The 23956-nt window shown below is 41.7% G+C and overlaps 3 protein-coding genes across 5 annotated transcripts in view; 1 reads left to right on the top strand and 2 right to left on the bottom strand.

The window, feature by feature from the left end:
* syne1a (spectrin repeat containing, nuclear envelope 1a) overlaps nt 1-2591 on the top strand; it is a 140079-nt gene extending 137488 nt beyond the window's left edge. For both annotated transcript variants that reach the window (XM_055016112.1, XM_055016111.1), the window contains one exon: nt 1116-2591. In XM_055016112.1, the coding sequence (XP_054872087.1) occupies nt 1116-1395 (280 nt within the window). In that variant the 3' untranslated portion in view covers nt 1396-2591. The remainder of the gene's footprint in view (nt 1-1115) is intronic.
* On the bottom strand, nt 2583-16666 carry esr1 (estrogen receptor 1). The gene is given in 11 exon segments (XM_023274100.3): nt 2583-5650; nt 5652-5946; nt 6491-6674; nt 7848-7981; nt 9057-9195; nt 11200-11353; nt 11516-11691; nt 12258-12374; nt 13136-13350; nt 14299-14724; nt 15434-16666. Coding segments are annotated over 11 exon segments (1920 nt in total). The 5' UTR covers nt 15445-16666; the 3' UTR covers nt 2583-5581.
* Nucleotides 16667-16820: 154 nt separating this feature from the next.
* armt1 (acidic residue methyltransferase 1) lies at nt 16821-20541 on the bottom strand. Of its 2 annotated transcripts, XM_023274119.3 has the most exons (6): nt 20413-20520; nt 20250-20328; nt 19789-19894; nt 19425-19666; nt 19087-19252; nt 16821-18486 (listed from the first exon to the last, which is right to left on the bottom strand). In XM_023274119.3, the coding sequence occupies exons 2-6, from the start codon at nt 20309-20311 to the stop codon at nt 17707-17709; spliced, it is 1356 nt and encodes a 451-aa protein (XP_023129887.1). In that variant the 5' UTR covers nt 20312-20328; nt 20413-20520; the 3' UTR covers nt 16821-17706. The 2 variants fall into 2 exon arrangements, with proteins under 2 accessions (XP_023129887.1, XP_054872088.1); XM_055016113.1 differs by having other exon boundaries at nt 20250-20541.
* Between the last annotated feature and the right edge of the window lie 3415 nt (nt 20542-23956).

Here is a 23956-nt window from a genome sequence, read left to right as displayed (position 1 = left end):
ACATCAGCTTTACTGCAACCACGGATAATTTTTTCAGTTAATATTTGTTCTGAAAGGAGTGAAAAATGCCCATCACTGTTCCCTAAAGGTCAGAGGTCCGTTCTACGAAGCAAGGTTAGCGAGAGAGGTGTGTTGAGCCTAAAGTCATGAAGGTGGCCCTCTTATAACCTGCTAGATCACCATGGTAACTGATGCTGCACAGCTAACCCGCTAAGGTGCTGGAGTTCAGGATTAAATGAGCTGTAAGGAGCTCTATCATTGTAACAATTCTTTTCCTGACAATATTTTTTCTGAGCAACAGATTCTCAGGTGAGGGGATCCATTATATCTGTAATATTGCCAATGTGATAGATAGACAGACAGACAGACAGACAGACAGACAGACAGACAGACAGACAGACAGACAGACAGACAGACAGACAGACAGACAGACAGACAGACAGACAGACAGACAGACAGACAGACAGACAGACAGACAGACAGACAGACAGACAGACAGAGTTATACCACTGAACACAGTATCACACACTGTGTACAGGAAGCTGCATGTATTTAGTTGGCGATGCAGAAAATGCATAAATATTTTAATGCTTCATTAGTGGCCCTTTTATTTTGATGTTACTGGACCTGGCAGAAAACAAATTAGAAAATTGATGTCTCCGTAGCTGTCGATTATAATGACCTGTTCCTCTTAACTGAACTACTTCAGCATGAAATCGGTCCATTTTGTGCACACTCGAATGATGCGTTTCGTGAACGTCCAGCACTAGTAAAGAAAACCTGGTTAACAAAGAAAGTTCCTAGCTAGCGTCTTCATGCTCACCATCACTTTTAGGTTTAGTCGAGCTTGTTTTGTAGAACAGCTCTGTGGTTATCAGGAGATAAATATTGATTCTATCATCACTTTTCCACTGATTCAGTGCGGATAGTCACATGCCAAGTTTATCACCATTTCTAAGCCCATGCAGTTGGAGCATTTTTCACTACTTCAATAAGAACACAAACCTTCAGCTGAACGTTCTGAAGGGGATTTTCAGCTCAGCAGTGTTTGCAAATACTCCCAAACTCTGGGCGGCTCTCTGCTGTGTTTAACTTTTGTCTGGGTCTTCCTGCAGCCGGAGCAGATCACCAGGCGCCGCTGGCTGCGTTTCCTGCCATTCTGACCTGCCAGACTTCCCCTCGCCCACCTCCACCTCCTCCTCCTCTAAGGACCCGTCCTTCCTGCTGAGGGTCTTCAGGGCGGCGCTCCCCGTCCAGCTGCTCCTCCTCCTCATCATCGGCCTGGCCTGCCTGGTTCCCATGACGGAGGAGGACTACAGCTGCCACCACGCCAACAACTTCGCTCGCTCCTTCCATCCCATGCTGCGCTACACCAACGGACCTCCGCCCATATGAGGAGGAGCGGCCGAACTTACCCACCTACTGCTTTGCCAAGGACTCCACTGACTCCTGTGAATGTTTCCTCTTCACCCTGTGCCCTAAAGCAACCCACTCTTGCATTCTGAAGTGATTCAGAGGTGACATGAAGACTTTTCTCACTAACATTGCACACCTGCTCTTCTGAAATCACCTCAACCCTTTAAAACAACACTCTCCGGACTGTTCTGGAGACCCCCTGTTCCGCAGTCCAAATATTTCTTGTCGTTGTAACTTAAATGTGTATATTATTTTTAAGGTTTCTGAAGAAACCTGTGAAATCATTGAGAAACAAAGCACTATTTATATACTCTATGTTGGGAGCCAAAGTCAACTGTGCTTTTTGTCCATGATATCCAGTGCTGCTACTATTTATTTAGTGTTCAATCAGTTAATAGATCGTTAGCTGAAGTATCACCTTTAGTGTGAAATATCGTACCTGTAAATTGTAGAGTAGACTTGCAGTTTGAGTAGCAATCATTCACAACCTTATGCGAGAAGAGTTTCATTCCACACATGTTGAAGATCTACTCGGACACGATGACTGAAACGACACCAGAATCAGCTCAATGGGAGTATTCTGTGAAGGATGAGGTGCGGCTTCTTATTTTCTTGCTTCACATGTTTCAAAAGAACCTGCTTGAATTTGGAAATGAAGTTTTTGTGTGATGTTCAAGCTAGAATGTACAGCACTGACATGAACACTGTCGAAGGTACTGCACTGAAGCCTTCCAGCCGAGACGGCCGACTTCTTTCCCCAAAAGCCGAGGCTTCTTTTCCTGTTTTAAATTTCAGTATTTAACCCCTTGGGGCAAATATAAAGAAAAGATAAGCTCTCCAACTGATTTGTATATTATTGTTTTAAATGCCTTTGAATACACTGAGTTATTTTTTTATCTTTTTCTTTGAGCATGCACTTGAAAGTCCCCCTGCTTTTAAAAAAAAGCCACACAATCACCGGTAGTGTTTTAGTCGAAGGCTGTGACACGAAACAGTGTGCTTTGTAATAACTGCGACAATTATTCTGCAGTGATGAGACGCCAGAATCATGGCATTGTTAAACAGAATCTGTAAAAAAATGAAATATGAAAATGGTTATTTATGTATGTACAGTTTGCTAATGCCGACTTCATGAAGAATAGTCTCTTTGCAAATAATAAAACATGAAGTATTTAGTTCTGTTTATTGTTGGACTTTGATTTTTGGGGTCGGGGGAAACAGTGATGAGCAACATTTTCCAACTCGATGCTTTTATTTATATGCACAGTAAACAGATGACAGTCAAGTGAGCTTTGGCTGGATTCACACTGAACTAGACTCAAGTGGCTGAATCTAATTTTTCTGATCTGGTGGGGAGGCTTCCCACGCGCTTCCAATTTGGACAACATACGACTACACTGTAAGTTAATACTTTTCGTTATCGCTTCTGTTCTGGCAACTTATATTAGAATTGCAGAAAAACTCCTAAACTCCTAAAGAGGAGGGTGGCATTGTTTGGAAAAAAAAAAAAAGCCAAATATCGTCCTGGCTTCCCAATTGTGACTGCAAGCGATTAGACGTGGAGTTATTGCTGCACGAACAGCCCATGTGGAAATATCCTCCTTCATGTATTTGCTTTATAAATGTACGGAGAAAAAGGAAGAGAAAAGAATGAGGGGAGCAGAAGAGCAGAATTATCTGGTGAGGCTGAAGTGGAATCGCTCTGAAACCATCTTACAGGTAGGTCAGTGTCACCAAAACCTGCCTCATGAAATGTTCTCACAGTGAGGCTGAAATCAGGACAGCCTCGTCTCAGAACTGCAACGTGTTTTTCTGATCCGCAGCGACATGAACAGGAAGTAGAGTTCAGGGTCGGTGTTTTTACGACTGACTACAGTGCCACAGAAACAGATCTAAATGAGCCTAAAAAGTCGGCAAAGGTGCCAACACTGACCATGATTTTGATTGTAGATAAATAATAAAATGTCAGAAAATGGTGAAAAGGTCAAAGTTTCCTCAAGTATCTTGTTTTGTCCACAACCCAAAGATACTCAGTTTGTTGTCATAGAGGAGAAAAAGAAAATCTGAAAATATTCACATTTAAGCAGCTGAAATCAGAGAGTTTAGGCCCTTTTCTCCTAAAGAAAAAAAATCACAAACTGATTAATTTTTTAAATGTTCAGTGATTCATTTAATAGCTAACAACTAATCGAATGAATAATCGTTGCAGCTCTACTCTCAGATGACAAAAGAAATACTTGATCCAATGGTCTGGATCAGCCCTTGTCATTCTGTTAAACTGTTGTTTTTTTGGTTTTTTTTTTTGCTGACATGGTTCAGGTCCATTTGTCTCTTCAGAGAGAAGAATCACTGTAAATCAATACGAAGTTGTTCTGACTGAATGCCTTCATAATGTGATGCAATATTTCTTTATCCTGTCACGGTTTGATGGAAATGAAAATGATGTGAATCATCTGTTTTGGCCTTCATGCTCACCAGATCTCAACCCAGCATGTGGGAGATTTTGGATCAACATGTTAGGAGACCGACCTCTCCACTACCATCATCGTGAATCAGGAAATATCTTGTGGAAGAATGGAGTTCATCCCTCCAGCCAAGGAGCACTAAAGCTGATCTGCCAACACCTTTCAAAGACACCAAAAGTTGGATTTTACTTTAATTTGTCACCTGTCTGTACGTGTCTATGTAACAGCAGCTGGCAAAGAGGGAAACACGTCTCGTAATTTGGAGCTTGCTGATGATATTAGGAAGCAACCAGAAGGAAAGCGGTTTTCTGAGACCACCTGTTAGAGGGGACTGAGTGGTCGCAATTTTTTTCCAACTCATTTAGTAAGTAAAGGTGGTTGCTTAGTGAATTCAGAGCAAATCAGTTCAGTCGGTAGTTAACCAACAGAAGCATTTAGAAACATAACTAAAGTCTGACTGACTGGATCGACTGCACAGAGATCAAGTTCAGTGGCGTGATGTGAAATTTTGCTTCACCATCTGTCTAAACCAGGGGTGTCAAACATGCGGCCTGCAGGCCAAAACCGGCCCTTCGGAGGGTCCAATTTGAGATCAAATTGGGCTGAATGTGGCTCCTGAACTAAAATAAGTTTGACACCCCTGGTCTAAACACTTTGGGGATTTCTGCTTTTCTTTATCGTTTGTGGCAGTAAATTAAATTAAATGTTTTATAAATCTCAGTACAGGCTACATGCATCTAATCACATCTATGTCTGATGTCTTCTGTTATCACTTGGATCCAATTCGCTAAAGAAAAACAATCGCTTACTTTTGTCTAGGTGTGTAAATCCAGCCGACCTCAACATGTGATCACTGATTTACTAGATGGATAGTTGCAGGTTGTAGCTTTGATGTTGCTGAAATGTTGCATCAAGACAAAAATCTGGGCTTTCAGTCTCTCTGACGAACACACACTCACACAAACACATTTAACACGGCAAGTTCAGAGAAAGGAAAATTAGTGCAAGTGAGCATAGAGAACGAACAAACCTCCTCTACACTACAAGCTGTGGATAACGTGAAGTTAACCAACAATAAAGCTTCCTTCATTACCTAATCAGGGCTCCAGGATTTGATTGTGCAATTTTTAGCTGCTTAAAATTCAACAGATACATCCTCAGCCACTGTTCATTTCAAAATGCGATTACTGAAATATTTTGTTTTTAAATTGTGTATCTATTCACAAACCCTGACGTTTACTCCTCAACAATGTTGGGATTTAAACACAAAATAAATTACACATTCATTTAAACCGGTTTTATCGTAATTTGGCATAATCATCCTTTAAATGCAGAAGTGAAAACAATGCCCCCTTAAATCCAAGAGAAAGTGCACTTTGGCGAATAAACTCAAAAATTAGTAGCTGCTCGTCATTTCAAATCACAGTAGCTAACAGAGTGCCACAATATGAGCTAACACCCGCTGTTCTGGGAATAAAAGCTGGACTGAAAAGCTCTTAGAGGTCGCCTCAGAATCACAGATATTATGAAAGGCAGCGTGTAAGATCACTGGAGCTCAGATTGCAGTGAGTTTAAAGCGGTAATTTCTCCCTAAACAGCTATAAAATCACTGAATTAATAAATAATTCCCTCATTAATTGACATCAAACAGAACCTCTACCTTTCATTCTTAAACACTTTATCATTCTGTACTTCACACATCATTCGTTAAAATGACTTTTGACCTTCAGATGCTGCGTCTCATAGGATGTGGGTGCAGTCAGGGCGGGAGCCTCCGTACTGCAGGACACTCGGGCCTGACGGGCTTCTGCTCAGGTTCTCATGGCTTCCTCGAGGTCCTGAAGTGGAACCGGCTGAGGAGGAGGAGCTGCCACCTCCACCACCGTCACTGCTGCTGCTGCTGCTGCCGGTGGAGGAGGGAGGGTCTCTGTCAGCTTGGGACCAGGCCTGCGACGCTTTGACTGGACGGTGGAGCCGATGAGCGTCCAGCATCTCCAGCAGCAGGTCGTACAGAGGCACTTTGTTCTTGCACTTCATGCTGTAGAGATGCTCCATGCCTTTGTTGCTGTTGTTAGAAGTGACAACATTGTGTGTTAATATATATATATATATATATATATTTATATATATATATAGGTTCCTGCATTTATCTGTCAGCAGAGCTCTACTGACAGTTCCGATGTCTCAGCTTGTCACTGAAGGTAACCAGGTCTTTGCTGTTCGGGCCTCTCTGCTGTAAAACTCCCGGCCTGGAAGACTCAGTGTCCTCTTTTAAGAATCACTGTTATCGTATGGCTTAATCTGAACTGGTGGTATTTGTTGTAGCTATTTAATTCATTTACATTTATGTGTAGCGTTTTTTATAGGTTCTAAGTAGGGACGTCTACTTTATGCCGAAATTGCATTAAAATGTAATAAATAACCAAGTTATGATTGTTATTTGTGGAGATGAGATGAAGCATTGTCCTAACTGATGACACCAAGATCATTACCACCATAAAGAGCAGCGGTAGAATGGTATAAATACGGTCTTCAGGGGAACAGGTCAAAATCACATGGCTTTTAATGTGGCCAAAAAGAAAAGAGACCTTTTTTTGATGAAGTTTTACCTCATATGCCTGATGTGGGAGAGCAGCAGGAGCAGCTGGGCCTGTCGTCTGGACTGCTGCTGAGCGGAGCATCCTGATTGGCCGATATGATGTATGAGAGCATCGGTGATGGTGTCCAGCATGTTCTGAACTGCCACGCTGTCATGAAGCGGCTCCATAGTTCCAGTGCAAAAAGAAAAGGCACCTAACAGAAGAACACAATCAGCTTGTTGCATATTTTCCATCTAATCCATCCTTCTATCCTCAAACAGAGGCTTCAGCTCATAACCTACACCTCACACCAGCTGCTTTGGCTTCAGACAAAAAAACAAGTAGAATTTTTTTAAATTGAATGTTTTTGAATGTGCCTTTCTTTTTTTGTGTTCTTGCATTGTGCATAATAAGTTAATCCATAGGCTTTAAACGGTGCAGGTCTAGAACAACGGTTAGGTGCTGTAAATGGTCCAGATCTGGAGTGAAGATGGGGTTGTAAATGCTCACAGGGTCTAAGAATCAGATTAATTCCTGGGTAGGTTTTCTGTGGGTCAGACGAGGAAGAATCTGGGGTGTCAGTGAAATCACAATGTGAGGGATACCCTCCTTAAACAGTATTCATTTTTGACAGTTTGGTCAATATGTGTGCAATACTTCTGTCACTGCAACAGGAAATGCTCTTTTAACATGCATTTTACATTGAATTTTTTGCAAAAGTTACTTTTTTAAATGTTGAATACAATCCTTTTACTTTTTCACCTTTATGGTTATTGTCTCAATACAGGCTCATATAGAACAAATTAATAAACTGACATGATAAAATTCAATCAACTCACTACAGATTCATGTCAAGAAATGAAACAGCGTTTGGCTTCAGTTTGATAAAAGAGCTGAGTCACGCATGCAGATGAAAGCAATAATTTCAGTTGCAGTATTTTAAATCACATTAATCAAAAGTTCACTCTGCTCCAGCAGCTGAGCCTGGAGTGTCATCTCAGTTTCCTATATAGAATATCTGAACCTCCAGGACAAACTTAGCCCTCTGTGCTGTCTCATGTTGTCATGGGAACAGTTATCAGGCATATTGACGATGCAGGCCTTCCCAGAACACTGTGTTTGTCTAATGTGTCTGAGCAGCACTGAGAGTTGCACCTCTGTGGGTGTAGTTTGACCCTGTTCAATAATAACCTGTGAAGTGGTGTGCATGCAAACCAAACTGTGTGGAATCAGAAAAATTAAACTTGATGTTTTTATCAGTGATGGATATTGTCAGCCATTAGTTTGCTTTCAGTTGTTTCACAAGATGTTTCTCAAGAGAGTGACTAAAACTGTCAACACAGTCGCACACTGGGAAGCCCACGCTCACATTCATACGTTGCCGTACCAGAGTTGAGCAAGATGATAGCTTTGAGACAGACGAACTCTTCAGGTCTGAGTTTGAGCATACGGAAGCGGGAAGCTGTGGCCAGCAGCATGTCAAAGATCTCCGCCATCCCCTCAACACAGTCGCCTTCATTCCTGGAGAGCAGAACGGAAAAGAAACATAAAGGCTCAACCTTTTATCTTTCATTTTTAAAACAAAAATGAAGGTTGGAAGTCACTCAGTAAGTAAATATGATTTCAATAAAACACAGCAGTCACAGTAAATTTAACATAAACAACCAGAGTTCTGCAGCATCACAAGAAAAGGATTCTGGCTTCATCAAACGATCCAAAGAGCATCCAGATAAACAACTAATGGACCAAATCACTGCGACGCTCCATTTGTCGGCAGAGTTGAAAAGTGATGGAAAGATGGATGATATCCACTGGTTGGAGTGCAAGATAAACTTGGACAGCGCAGAGCTAAGGGAATGTGTCAACCCTGACCCACAGCATTTTAGTCATCATGTCCAATTGGAGAGGACACTCATACGGGGACCAGGTTTCAGAGATAATACTCAGTAATACACTTCTGAATCAAATGGGACCATCAGGCACATCAGAGGGTAAAAGCTCTGTCTGTCTGCATGTCTCCCTCATCCCTCTCGCTGCCTCCACCGCTCTCTTTTCCTCTCTGAGGTAGATACTGTGGTTTGGCCAGCTTGTTTACTCTGAACATGAGGGGAAATGGAGGGAACAGGCTGTGCTTGTAAAGTAGAAAACACCCGTGTCTTACGCCTGCCTGCATCTCTATTTCCTCATCCTCTCTGTTCATCATTTAGCTCTCCCTCGTCGGCCTCCTTCCCCGTCATCTCTCCCTCCATCATTCTTGGTTTTCCATCATTCCATGCATTGAGGCTTTGATTAAATCTCTGTCCTGGTTCCCAGCTCAGCACTGTAATGATGAGGGGGTATTTCAGGTTAGAGAGAGGCTGCTCTTCTCTCTATGGGGAACATGTAATTAGTCTTTCACTCTGTGACAGATGTGTTGGGATGGCACAATGGTGGGCAAGGTGTGAAATGGAAAATCTACAATGCTGATGTATCACTCTTAAGAGCTACGTGAGACGGACAAAGAAAGAAAAATAGGGAGGAGAAGCAAGGGCAGAGAGCTGAACGAGTGGACAGAAGTAGGTGTCAGCATGGAAGTCAGGCAGGTCTTCCTCACTACCTGTCCAGTATGAGGTCCTGTGCGAAGATGAGTTTGCCGGGGCAGTGGATGGACCTCCAAATGAGCCCGATCATCAGCACCTCCAGCCACGAACTTTCCAGCAACTGCACCTGGTCATGAAGGGATAGCTGCAGAAAACCTAGAAAAGGCACATAAAGTGACCAATGATGAGGATAAAGGTGATTCACAGAACATCTATTCCAAATAATTCTCACTAAAAAACCCTTGACATTGTGTTTTTTGCCTGATCACTGCAATTATTTGGCATCCGAACACCAAAAACAGTAAATAAAACTATTCAGAATATCCTGAGCGGTGGCTTTTAACTATGACATGTTGTGGTGTATCAGTGTTTTTCCGTTCTCCTTCATCCCACGCATGTTCTTGTTCCTGTTTCTCGGTCAGGGAACAGGAACTTGAATGAAACCATCTGCAATCTCTGTGCTCTCATAAGAAGCCTTATCACTGGCACTCAGCTGTCTCAATTCATATGTAATTACAGCCAATTCGCTTTTATTGCCCCCCTCTGTACTCTGGCTGTGACCCCTTGCAATTAAAACTGTGTGCCTTTTAGTGATGCACAAGGTTGCAATACCTCAAATGCAGGATTTACTCTCCTAAAGAGCCAGCGACAGCGAGCACATGCAAAATGGTGATGTGTCTTGTGCTGCACTTAAGCTCTATGGGGTGCCAGCAGATTGACCAAACAATCCTCTCAAAGGTGATGACTGTAATCACCATCACTGTAATGGCTCTGCATTTGTGTGTGTGTGTGTGTTTGTCTATGTGTGCTTTTACGATAAAGGTCTCCTATCTCTGTGCTGCTGCCAAAGAAGTCAAATGGGGATCCATAAACAGCTGCAATCTCACATCACACCTGTACATTTAAATGTTTGACAGAGGCACCAGACCTGACCTCACCTGTCTACTTGTTGGAGAAATATTTCAATTCAATCAATCCAACGTGACTGATTTAAGCTTGAGGCCACATTATGCTGATCAGCTTTAACCACTGAAGAGTAAACTATAGAATATTACAGCACTTGCATCATTATTGGAAAAAAGTTTGACTAAACTCATCTCTGGCTTTCACATCAAATAATGACAATGGTCTTTGAGAGAACAAAATTTGCAACCAAGAGGCTTTTAGTCCACCCAGTTCCACTCAATCATTTAATATGTGGTCATTTGTCATTTTGTATTTGACTATATTAAGTCACTCAGTATGGTGGTAATTTTTTAGACATTAATTCTGACAACTGTTTTCTTACGTACACTACCGTTTAAAAGTTTGAGGTCACCCAGGCAATTTCATGTTTTCCATGAAAACTCACACTTTTATTCATGTGCTAACATAATTGCACAAAGGGTTTTCTAATCATCAATTAGCCCCTCAACACCATTAGCTAACACAATGTAGCATTAGAACATAGGAGTGATGGCTGCTGGAAATGGGCCTCTGTACCCTAGCACATTACCACATTAACAATGTTTAGACTGTATTTCTGATTAATTCAATGTTATCTTCATTGAAAAAAATGCTTTTCTTTCACACAGTATAGACCATATATGTTTGATGTTAATGACCGATTAATGATGGCTCTAAGCAGATTCTGTAAAAAACAAACAAAAAAAAGCCTGTACTCCTCAGTGCAACCAAGAAACAATTAGTGACTCAGCTGCGACCAACGGTCACATGACAAAAATTCAGGGACTTTTTGGCTGAACTGCAGGCTGTGTTTACACAGAGCAGATAGGAGACAAAGCCACTATTTTTTTCAGTATTGAAACCTGTGGACAACTGGAAAATGATGTACTTGCTGACTCCAAGGTGCCTGTAAAATGTTCAACATATACTTTTTGTTTTTGTGGTTCATGGCATTATAACTGTCATGCTGCACAAAAGACATATCTAGCCATGGTTGTGCTTTTTCCACAGAGGTGCAGGACTTTATTATGAAGTGAATACGAGCTCAGAGTGAGTAAAAAGATGTCCAGAAACTGCTTGGGTTCAAAATGGAAAAAAGAAAAAGAAAGAAAATTGCACTGCACTATAATTTTGATGATGTTTCTATTGACAAGAATTATTTTTAGTATGTATTTTTGGTGTGTCTCTTATGTTCCTTCATTTATTTATTCAAACCTGGAAGCTTCTTGGCCCACGCGATCATGTGGACCAGCTCCTTGTCGGCCATGCTGGTGAGTAGCGTCATCATGGTGACCTCGGTGTAGGGGCGGCTCAGCTTCTGACGTGAGCACAGTATTGGGGGTTCAGCACCCTGGAGCAGGAGGAGCACCTGAGACCACAGAAGATAAACACAGCCAGGCCATGGAACCAGTAAGTCGTAAGATAAAAATGATCAAAACCTTTACCCCACAGTCACATTTTCAAATCAAAATTTCCCGCTAACAAACAAAATGAATAGTTGTTTAACAGCTGATATTCATTGCTTCCACACCTGATCAGGGGACATGCTAGTCACTGAAGATCTTCCACCTCCACCACTCGCACTGCTGCGTTTCCTCCCGTCCTGAGGGGGTGCTGTTTTGTGCCCCAGGTCTTTAGCAATCTTGTCACTGATGCCAGTCCGTCGTTTGTCCCGCCGCAAAACACGACCGCGGTCCTTACGCACACCTTAAGGACACAGCAGGGGCTTACCACAAAATAATATGCAGATACACAAAAAAAAGACACATCACAAACTTACGCACATGTAAATAAATCATCAGACATTTTCCTGAGTATCGCTCACACCCAACTTCAAATTCTGTTCTTAAAACAAAGTTCAGCATGGACATATTGATGACAGATTCAAGAAGTATGAAAACAAAAATGTGGATGTGGGCTAATCAGTCGCTGTACTCCTTAAGAGGAAATCTGCTCAAGGTCATGTTAAAGTTAGTCTCAAGCTTATCTGCATCCACCAGCACTCCCATACTTGTGCCAGTGTTGTCTGCAATAAACCAGGATTGATAATTAGACATTTAGTTTTTAAGTTTGTTGAGAAGAGGGTTGCTGTCATAAAAACAATACACAGACAAGATGAGTTGCGTGAAAGAAAAATTGATCTCAAAAGCCTTATTAAAACAACTTTAAAAATGCGGTAAAACTATGAGATAACCACAACCAAAATGGAATGAGCAAATTTAAAAAGACAAAAGGAGATGGAGTAACTTCTTTCTGCTGGTATTTTTACTCACCTCCTTTCATCATGCCCACTTCGTAACACTTCCTAAGACGGCAGGCCTGGCAGCTCTTCCTCCGATTCCTGTCAATAGTACACTGATTGGTCGCTGGGCACATGTAGTCATTGTGACCTGAAATGGAAGAAAATCTATTACTTTCAGCATCCCACTCCAGTGTTCAGTTCAGATTTAGATTAGTTAGTAGCCAGGAACACTCTATTCCCATTCTAAATGAATTTGAGATGGAAAAAAAAGTAAAACATGACATCTTGGCTTTGTCATCACCATGGAGACTATTGGTTTCTTTATGACCACTCTTTTATTGTAAGATTTTGCATCAATATGCCACAGCATCATATCATGAGCATGACTAAGCCACCAAGCACCAAAGGAAGTTTCAGCAAGCACACAAAGGCAAAGGTACACGGCTAGAATAATGGTAGGCAGCTCTTAAGTGAAAATAATAACAGCAAAAACTAATGTGTTTTTCTGTTCTCTTCATTTACGACCTCTCAGTTTCACAATGCCATTATTTATAACATAAGTCTTCCCTCTTTCTTTCCTTTATTCTCTAGTTTGTGTCACCTTCCTGTACCATGCAAACTTTAATTTCAAACTTAAATTTAGGGATGTTGTTCAGGTCACCGTATGTGTCAGATTAAACCATACTAAATTTCTTTGTCTGATAGCAAAATGCATTTTTGTGGGGCACAGTACGGTCCAATACTGTCCTGTATTGTGTTCTTTCATGTTTTTTTTCAGTCTGACAATTCCTAAATAAGTGTAGTTAATCTGTAAAGTGAGACTAAATAAGACAAAACACTTTCCAAACAGATAAAATGTTCATAATACATCCACTGGTCACAAGTATCTGAAGCAGACAGACTACCTACCCTGGATGCTCCTCTTGAAGAAGGCCTTGCAGCCCTCACAGGACCACACCCCATAGTGGTACCCAGAGGCATAGTCGCTGCACACGGCACAGAAACGTGTCTCTTTGGTCATCTCCAAGCCTACAGCCGCTGCTCCAGCTCCCACCTCACCCACTCCGTATGCTTCGTCACAGGTGCCACACTGCTCCTCTCTGGAGGCCGGCTGGTGGCTGGATCTGCAACGGGCCGTGATTGTTAATTCAATAATTTGGTGTTTTCAGAAATATAATGACAAATTATGATGCTAATAAAACACTCTAAACAATAGCAATTAGCATGCAACAACAGAAAATATACCAAGAAATGTCTGTCCAAAAAAATCCAAAAGTATTAAAGCTAACTAAACAATTACAGATCAAATCAAACCTGAAAATGACTTCAAATGACTTTAGCACAGTTTTCCACCTGAATCAGGCAACAATCTGTAAGTGTACTTCTGATGTTCTCACGTATTGTTCCTTTCTCAAGGTCCTTGACAAAGTCCTTAATCTCTGGAATTAGAAACCAGGACAAAGCTTGATCCTCTCTATAGAGATAGTGAGGATGTTTTGTATAAAGCAAGAGATTTTTTTAAAAAAAACAATGCAGTTATATAATTATATTTTGTTTATAATGGCATTTTGAGGACGCAACTAAATGCCATTACCATGATTCATGAGCTACAAATATTACATCTAGCTGCTGCCACTTAATAGAAAACACCAGGGCAGTAAAGCAAAAAAAAAGAAACAAGTACTAAATACATTTAGGAAATATGTAAAATTAATTATTTAAAAAACAGGTTAATTCCTTAATTATTTCCTTAATGGAATATATGCTTAGAATCTGAACTGAAAAAACAACCCTGACAGGTTTATTTCTGATTGCACTGCTCTTATCAGTTACACAATCACCAAACTTTGGCACAAATAATGCTGACCAAACAATCAGAATCCATCACTAGATGTGGCATTGCTCCCAACTTACATTCCTACCATGGGAATTATTGCTAAATGTATCAGTAGGGCCTAAAAATACACCAGATTCTTTTAATGATTATAAAAATCAAAGGGGTAAACCTGGTGACAGATTCTAGCACTTTTCTCCACTCTGCTGATCCGCATAAAGAAGAATTGTTCCCTCACCTGTAGACGGGTGTTGAGGTGGTTTCCAGATAGTGGTGGCTGGGTGGGTGCATAAAGGGGCTGAGGCGGGGGCTGGAGGGCACAAACACAAGAGGACTGGTCGGCCCGCTGCCCAAGGACTGAAGACTGCCATCTGAGGGTGGTCCATGGGCGTCTAGAGGAGCGGAGTAATAGCCAGTGGTGGAGTGGCTGTAAAGAGGAGTCGGGGCAGGGGTGGGGGCGGCATAGTCGTACGTCCCTTCCAGGAAGTCCACAGTGGCTACCCCTCCAGAACCCCGGCTCTCTTCGGGGTACATGTCACTGAGGGGGGCACGTGGCGAAGGCGAGAGACGTGGCGCAGAGAGGGTCTCCAGCTCTGAGGAGGCTGGGCTAATCCTGGGTCTGAGTACTGGTCCACACGGCTGCCTGCTCTGTACCGGGCTCTGCCTGAGCAACATCACAGCACAACAGCAGTGATAAGCAACATGATTTAGACTTCCTCTCCCATTTGCTGGGAGGGGGAGTGGAGTGCTGCGCTCCCTCTCTCTTTCGTCTGTCCTCACTCCCTCCCTGGGTCTCTTCTTCCCCGTGAAACCTGTCAGACAACTTGGAGGGACCACTATTCTCCAAGCACTTTTGCCCTGTCTGCCTTGAGCTTTTGCCCACCAAGCTGCAAAAGAACAAAAAAAGACATCTGGAAAGACTCCTCCCAAACTCCCTTTTTTTAAAAATGTAAGCATAGTATTTCACTTCCTTTCCTCTCAAACATCTTTCCTAAAGTCTGGGAGGGAGGGAGGGCTGGTGGGGGAGAGGAAAAGAAAGATGGACAGAAATAGTGATTCTAAAACAACTTCCCTGTCTTCTCTCACACATCCCTATTCCCACTTCACCTCTGTCTTATTTTAAAAAGCTTTCTTAGTTATAGCTGGATTCTAAATAAAAGGCAGCTGTAAATTAGCTGAAAGGCTGTCTCTGTAAATGCCTCATTAATTTAGCACACTGCCAGTATGACCAGCACATTTCTAGTTACATCACTCAATGCGCCAGACTCTGCATTAAATCAAATCAGTGTGCACATTAGTTACGAGACAACAATAGTTTTAAACAACTGAGGATAAAATAAACGCAGAAAGTACCATGACACACACACACTTACCCCTTACACATGAATCATCCTCATATCTGCTGCGTAACACAGACACAGTCTTCTCTCCAACCTTCTGCTTGCCTCACAGGCATCTACCTGGACTCATTGGACACAATGGGAAGAGTGGAAAGGTTTTAAAAAAAGGATAAACAAATTAAAGATGCTGCCAAATCGATAACCATGGTGCGTTTAAGTGCCAGGTCACCATAACACAGCAAACAAAATAGGAGGTCAAATGTCATTCCGACAGCCAGCAATTACACAATCAATCCTAAACGAGGGGCCTGATGTTCTTTTCATATTTCAGATGCTGGATCACCTAAGTTATCTCTTTGAATAAACATTATAATTAAACTGAATTTTTTTTAAAAATCACACTTACCTAGTGATATTTCATTACAATAAAGGATGAGCTATATTACCAGCTAGTTAATCATTATTTTACTAGGTGAAGTGTCAGAATAAATAAAACACTATATACATACACAAATAAAAGGAACAGAGCACAAATAAACATTTGAGAAAATCAATGTTTCAGGTCTGTGATTTTCAGGGATGCTTTTCGTCCTTGGATGGTTTGAGACCAGGCGTCAAGGTGAAAAAAACAACCTTGTGAGCTGAAACATTAAACTCTAAATACAGGGATTATTCTGAAACAGTTACAGCAACTGTGAAATGAAACTCCGTAAAAGTAGAAATAGTAAACCGCCACGTAACTGTCAAGTCATTTCCAGGTTACAAATTTTCGGATTCAATCATAGGGAGAACAACAAAATCATTTGGGCCATTTAAAGTCTTTTAGCTACTTGAGTGAGACAGATTGTCATTTATGTGAGAAAGTCATAAACGTGATTCTATGAAACTGTTGATGACACCACAGAGGAAAGAAAAAAGTAAAATTTGGCAGAGCCGACATTTTCTCTTCTCTGTGCAACATCTTTCTTGAGTAAACAGCCCAATTTTGAGGACATGTCAGGTCAAGTGGAAAACAAGTAGCTCTGATATATATTTTTTTGCATTTCTTCTGGTAAAAAAACCAAGACAGTTACATTAAAAACACAGGAAACTGAAGGGTGACAAATGAAACTGCTAAATCACCTAAATGGCTCAAGATAGGGTGCTTCTTGCAGTAATTGACTTCATTTTCATAAGACCACATTCACAAAGCTTGTCAGCAGCTGAAATTATGCCATTCAGTTTTCCCAGCTCAGAGAATTGTAATGCACATGTTGCAACATTTCCAGCTGTTTTGTCATGTTTTTCTTGGTCTGACCTGACCTGAGTATATGAAAGGTCAACAGGTAACAACTACTGTTATAAAGACCAAATGTTGCACTGCTGCTACATGCTACACTCCTTTTTTCTTGCCTGTAAAGTACGACAGTGAGGGACAGAACCGGTAGCAGTCATTTATTAAATAAAAACACTTAATGAGACTAACATACTTTCCTCCAGCAGCACTGACAAGAATCCAGTTAGCATCACTTCTGCAGTACTGGAAACCACGGTGAGGCTGTAAATGACTGCAGTGTGCACAAAGACATCCATTTTTATCTATAAAGATACAGAGGTCTGGGTTTCCATTTTGAACAAAACAAGCACATGTTGTCACTGTTATTGTTACACTGCCCAAATAAAAATTTATTATCCATCAAACTGAGGAACACAGGCATTAAATGATGTCATGATCTGCTTTATTAATTCAGTGGCTGTCTGCTTGATTTGATGCATGCATATCAACGATACTGAGTGCAACAGTAAAACAACCTGAGCTGAATAGAAATAACTATAAATTACATTTATCATCGCTCTGCTCACCTGCGTGCAAATGTTTTACTGCTCTAGGATGCAGATTTGTTAAGCCCAATTGTTATTCACTTTTACCTCAGAAAGCATATCTACATGGATCTGTAAACATCATGACTTTATTCAGAGTGCTCAGCATGTTAGCCGCCTGTTATAAAAAAGCCACGCTTGATATGTTACTTCAAAGGATAAATTTAAAACATAAACAATCGTTGAATTTCAATCACCGGTGAAGCATCTCATCTAAAAGTGCTAACATTTCAAACATGAGATGGTATAAATTTACTGTGAAAATAATTATTAAATCTTAATGTGCATTTCCGTATCAAACTTGATCAAGTGCTAATAGACGACAAGGAGCAACGACACCATTCAACAGACTTATAAGTAAACTGTCTTATGGCTTCAAAGTAACTCCTTACTGCAATGTTCTTTCAAATCCAAGTCTTTCCAGCGAGATGCTGAGGTCAGTCTTACTATTCTGACTTTGAGTTGTAGAACTGAATGACAGCGTACTTGCCGCTGGTCATCCAACTTGGATCTTGGGACGTCAGCTTCTCCCCTTGGCCCGACTGCAAACCGACCTGAACGTTGGCCTTGAGAGTCCTCAAGCTACACAGTGGGGCAGGCCTAAAACCCCGTAGCGCAGTATTAAAGGCCACTGTGTGGTCCCAGTCCCTGTCCCCCGTCAGCTTCCTGTAGTTGAGATCACCTTTGAACAGCACCAGGTCTGCCCCCTGCAGCGTGGCATACAGGTCAGGAGCATCAGCTGCCATGTCGCAGAACTCATGGGGCTGTGTCCAGAAAGGATGGTCGTGGTAGCTCCACACACCCTCTTTCAGATAGGTCTGCCACTGGAAACCACTCTTGGACATCCACTTGTGATTGGTTGCCATGGTCTGCCGAATGGTCCACTGAAAATCATTGGCTGTGACATCAGAGACAAACCACGGGAATGATTTGCCGTGAAAATAAATCTGACGTGCAAGGCCAGAGGAAACCAGGAAATCTGCAAAGATCAAATCAGTGACTAACTCAAAGCCTGCATTGTCTAGCACAATGTCCACTCTGTCTGCAGTGGTTTTTCCTGACTCTCCCGGCTTCTGGGCAGAAATAAGCGTCGACCACACCATGCTGGAGTCGTCCACCAAGATGAAGGGTTGTAAGCTGTTGAGGGAATCTAACGGACTCGTCTTCTGGGAGTTCTCTTGCCCAGCAGAGATAGACAGATCGCACTTGTTCCCCCAAAGAGAAACCTACAAAAAGTCACAAAATCTATGAGAATGCCACAATATTAAAACATTTGCAGCTTTGTATTTAAATGCTTCCAATGTTTCAAGGACTAAACTGCCATATGTATAGAGCATTGGGGGGTACATGAAGCAAATTCTACTTGGCACTGTGCAGTACATATTTTTGACTGACGCATGACATTTGCATTACAACAAAATGATCAAGCCCCCAGGTTACTGGTATGAGTGGGCTCAAATTAAATCTGGTTTCCACTTTAATTTGGGATATAAATTATGACACAGGTTATTAATTGTTGTGTCAGTGGTTTCAAATTCATTCTATCCACTTTGTGTGAACAGTTTTTGCTGTTGATAGTATGTCATGTGGTAATGCTCCATCACTGATTTTAAATCCATAATTCAGTGAATGTTGCACTGAGGCATGGCTTTTAAAAGTTATATTACAAATCAAACTGCAATATCTCAAACAGATATCTTCCTAAATATTTTCCTTAATCAGCCTTACCTACAGCTCTGAGCTGGATAAGCAATACAGGAAAGTCAATCTGACAGAGGAACTTTTCTCTTGACTGTAAGTTTTAAGAAGGTATTTAAGATACTGACCAGTAGTAGTTTGTTGAAATGCTCAAACAGCTGATTTCTAGAGAGCCCATCTATGTTCTTTTTGACACCCTCCAAGTATGTGCATAAGGCCATCACAGCCTGCTGAGACTCAAAGAAGCTCTGAGTCTTTCCTTCATTAAAGACATCATAGTCACTGATGGGAGGACTGAAATAAAAGAAAAAATAAATCAGAACTACAACACAAAAAGAAACAACAGATCCTGTATTTACTTCTCCAAAAGCTGGGCAATATAGCAACGCTTGTTTTAATCATTCATAAAATATTGTAACGTGTAGAGCAGGAACTGTATTTATTATTAGCTGTAAATGCTTCTCACTTGAGCAGGAGGGCCTCCTGTATCCTGCGGTACATGTAGCACTCCACATAAAGCCAAGCAGACTTGAACCAGCTGACAGACTCCTGGTCTCCTTGCAGTCTCTGTTGTCTGTTCAGGTACTGGTTCCAGGACTCTGTGTCTGGCAGGCCGTCTGTCAATGCTAGCACTGGCTTGTCAGTCTGCAGCTCATTCCTCAGCTTAGACAGCAGAGATATTGTTTGCTTCTCTGCCTGGATACCATCCTGTGTGAACATAAAGAAATCACAGTCAAAACGGAATTCGGGTTTTCCAAAGGACCTGGATGTACATAGGTTAACAAGGAAAGCACATCAAATTATAAGGGATAAACAAAACCAATTCTTACCTCTCCATATTCTTCAAAAAACTTGTTTTTGTTGCGATGTATTGTGTCAATAACTTTAGTGAGGATTGTCGGCAATCTGTCTCTTACAGTCAAATAAGCAAAAGACCTGCAGAGAAAACATGTCATTTTAGACTTGCAGTGTATTATGCAGTAGGTGTATGCACTGAACAGCAAGCTAACCGGCTAATTAGCACAGGTCATTCCTCGCTGTACGGACTTTTCCACTGGGAATATTAGGTTATTATGTACAATGGTGGAGTCACATTTCTGTCCTCATTTAGCCGCATTAGCCTCATACGAAAGCATGTGTACACATTATCAACTTGGAAGAATGTCACTTAGCAATTAGCTAATGCTACTGCTAGCCTGAGCACAACAGACTAAACAACATGCAGTCGTTTAGCTCCACCAGTGCGGCCTACAACATTATTTAACACTGTGGCAAAGCCGTGTGAACGTACCCAACCACTTTGGCAGACAACGAAGGGGGGACTCCGGCCAGAGTTTGATCCGCCGCCATCATTTTAGTAGTGGGAGACGCTTCAAATTCAAACTTTATCAGTCAAACCACCTGGACAGAGCAAAGTTTAGAGAGAGTACGTGAGGCTTGAACGCGACTTTTACCTCTCCGTAGGGCGACAAACCAGATCGTCTCGATCTTCGTGTCCTCTTTTTCTGCTGAAAATTCTTTACATTTTAATATTTGCTTCCTAGTTCCTTGTAGACACGGGTTTGTATTGAGGATACGCTGCTACCATCTAACGGCTGAAGTGTAAAGTGCAATGTTGGCAAGTTGTCACAGCCTGCATGTTGTTGGATTTTGAAGATGCTGCATCGTACACTGTTTTACTGTCGTGTAATTGGTTTTTTTTTGTTGTTGTTGTTTTGTTTTTTTTTTGCAACATATTTCATATTTTCAGTCTCGACACTCTCAAAATGTGTCTTTTCTGATGCGGGTCCCAGGCTGGTGCGCGTTGTCGCATTGCGCATGGCATTCAGCTGTTCCGGCAGCACCCCGAGCATCCCTGGTTGTCCGGGGCAACAGTTGTCATGGAGACATCGATCCAGCGTATTAGAAAAAGCCAGGATTCGAACCCCCGAGGCTTTTTGGCGGGAAAGGTGGAGGGGGGTCGAGGAGGCTGCGGTGTTGGTAAAGGAGAGAAGAGACCCTAAAGAAAGAGCAATAATTAGTTTAACATATGAACTTAAAATGCCAATATGCTACAAAATGGAGATGTCATTTGTATGTTGACTTTATGTAGTTTCATAGTCTTGTAGCAAATACCAGATTTCTGCACACAGATCACTTTATAAATCGTAGAATAGCCTGACATTTCTTAGGGTATCAAGGCTGCAAAAATAATTAGTGTTCTCAACGACGCATTTTGCTGCTCATTAGTTTCCACTCCAATGTGAATGTCTATTTTTTTTAAAAAAGGTTAGAAATGCAATAGGGATTCAACTTGGGCCTTTTAATCCTGGCACCACCCAGAACAAAATGAGAGCATGTACGCGATACAGTAAACTTTATTTTGGAAATGGGATGAGGTTACCACTTTTGACTCTCCTTTCAAACAACAATTAATTGGCTGCAGCCAGTTTAGTCGGGAAAGATGCGCATTACAATTCACTCCGGCGGTGTTTTTTCCCTCTCAGAGCAGCCCCAGTCACTATGGGAACGCTCCGGGCCGTTGTCAGGATGTGGGGTCCCTGGGAGTGGGAGTCCAGCTGCGTCCACCTCCGGTGTTCATCCACCGCCGGCCTCCCATCCCCCCGCCGGGCCCCAGCCCCGCCGGATCTGTTTTTCTAAACCGAGAGAGGAGTGACTCACCACTCCGGTTTCAAAACAGGCCCAGAGAGAGGGGGAGGGTGGCGGTTAACGTTAAAGCCCTGTTTAAACGGGTGTTTCAGCTCGACGTCATGCACCAGTTCATCTGAACGACTGAATGTTGTTTGTAAAATAAATGAAACTGCGCACTGACGTCAGGATCGGCTAGAACAGGCGTAAATCAAACGGTATGTTTTAAGCAGCTTCTTGCAGACCGTGCTGCTGCTTTTAAAAATGCATTAATGCAGGACAAATCAATTTAATGGAAATCAATGGCAGGGTAGTCATGTGAAAGTCCAGTCTGAATCTCTTTTGAATGAGCCGTTGAGTAAAAGGAGACCGCATAAGAAAGCCATATGAACAGAGGCATGCATACATAACTCTAGCCAATGGGGAAGCATTAAAACTCTACTGATTAGAATGTATTGATTTTCATGACAAAACAGTAACAGTGAGCCAGAGGTAACAGTTTATCTGCTTCATTCAATAAGCCCCTGCTGTGGACCTTTCAGCAGAGCAAACAGGCTTTTGTTTTGATGTCATTTACATCCAACACCTGTGGTCTCAGTCAGTGTTGTGCAAAACATTTTGTCCCCCCACAGGCATTTCTATTAATTGAATAGTTTCAAAAACACAAATGTGAACAAGATCAGATTGAGGTCTTTTTGTTTACAGGACAGAGACTTTAAGGTCTTCAAGCCCCCCTCCTATGTCTTCCATCTCCATTTACTGACTGACTCCACCCATCCTCTTGCAAAGCAGGCATTTTCAAATGCTGCAGTGTGCTCAGTCTGTCCTGTGGACTCCCGGCCCTGAGGCTGAAATGCAACTCTGTAATGACAGGTCTGGAAAAAATTGGTGTTTACACTGGAACAACATCTACCAACTCACTGATGACAACATCTGATGACAAAATATTGATGTGACTCCAAAGTGCACTTGTAAGGGTCCTCTTACACTTCCTGTGCCTCTGGAAAGACAAAAATGGTTTGCTTGAAATTCTATTGAAGCTCACTCCCTCTACTGAAACTTATTGTAACTCTAAAATTAGTTTTCTACAGATATTTTAGATTTATACATTCACTCTTTAGCAAGCAACATTTTTCTTGAGATCAGAAAAAAAACCAGTCTCCACTAAAATATATGGTTTGGGTCAATATTACTTCCATTGGATGTGTGAGCTTTATTATACAGAATGATGTATGTTCAGAGTTGTGGACGGTTTCTCAACTAAGACATGAGTTTAAGGTACCTTCAAGCATGATTGCTAGTTTGAAGACGAGTACAGTTCCAACAGGCAACTCATCTTACACTTTGGAAACTTTTGTAGATTAAAAATAGTGACATATTCTGGAGAAGATCCCGTGTTCGCGTCCCGGCCTGAGCTTGGGCTCTTTCTGTGTGGAGTTTGCATGTTCTCCCTGTGCAGTGTGGGTTTTCACCGGGTTCTCTGGCTTCCTCCCAAAGTCCAAAGATATTAGGCTGTGAGGAAGGGAATTTGGTGATTCCAAAGTGTCCGTAGGTGTGAATGTGAGTGTGCTTGTTTGTCTCTCTGTGTAGCCCTGTGATAGACTGATGACCTGTCCACTGTGTCTCCTGCCTTCACTCAGCTGGAACAGACTCCAGCTCCCCTGCAATCCTAATGAGGATTAAGTGGTGTATAGATAGAGGATGGATGGATGGATGGATGACCATATTCTGGATTTCACAATAACTGAAACTGTCGATGTTATTTTAAGAATTATTAAACATCTAACTAAGCCATTTTATGAGTAAAAACACATCAATAATAATCATTATTCACAGCAGATTACCTTCCAGACATGTCTAGAAGGAAAGTTTAAGAACCCATTAAGGGTGAAAAAATACTTAGAAGTCAATTACTCGTATTACACAAAAGTAACAAGTCATAAAAAATGTGTTTGCTTTTTTTTTTTTTTTTAACGTGCAGTAGGTCCACAACATTATTTACAACTAGAAAAGCACTCAGAGAGCGCAGTACTCCACCAGGGCTGTTCATTCCCCCATTGTCAGAAATGCAGCATTTTTTCAAATAAATGCATCATTTGTTTATTAGTAATTAATGATCAGAAATCACAGCAACATAGAATGTGGTCATTTAATATAGATGTACCCTCCAACAAAATGACCTTGCGCTGAGCACAGGCATGTGTTATGCATGTGTACGTTATGTACAAATACCGAATCTGACCTAAATATGTAGCAGGCAGCAGGAATTGATGGGACTCGCAAACACCCCCTACAATTTAATCAATTGTTAACTGTATGATTTCTGATGGATATGTCCGGATAAGTCCGCAGTGGTGGATTTGTAGTAGG

The sequence above is a fragment of the Amphiprion ocellaris genome, chromosome 12 (assembly GCF_022539595.1).
Source record: "Amphiprion ocellaris isolate individual 3 ecotype Okinawa chromosome 12, ASM2253959v1, whole genome shotgun sequence".
Taxonomy (NCBI): domain Eukaryota; kingdom Metazoa; phylum Chordata; class Actinopteri; family Pomacentridae; genus Amphiprion; species Amphiprion ocellaris.
This window is presented reverse-complemented; position numbering and strand designations above follow the sequence as displayed.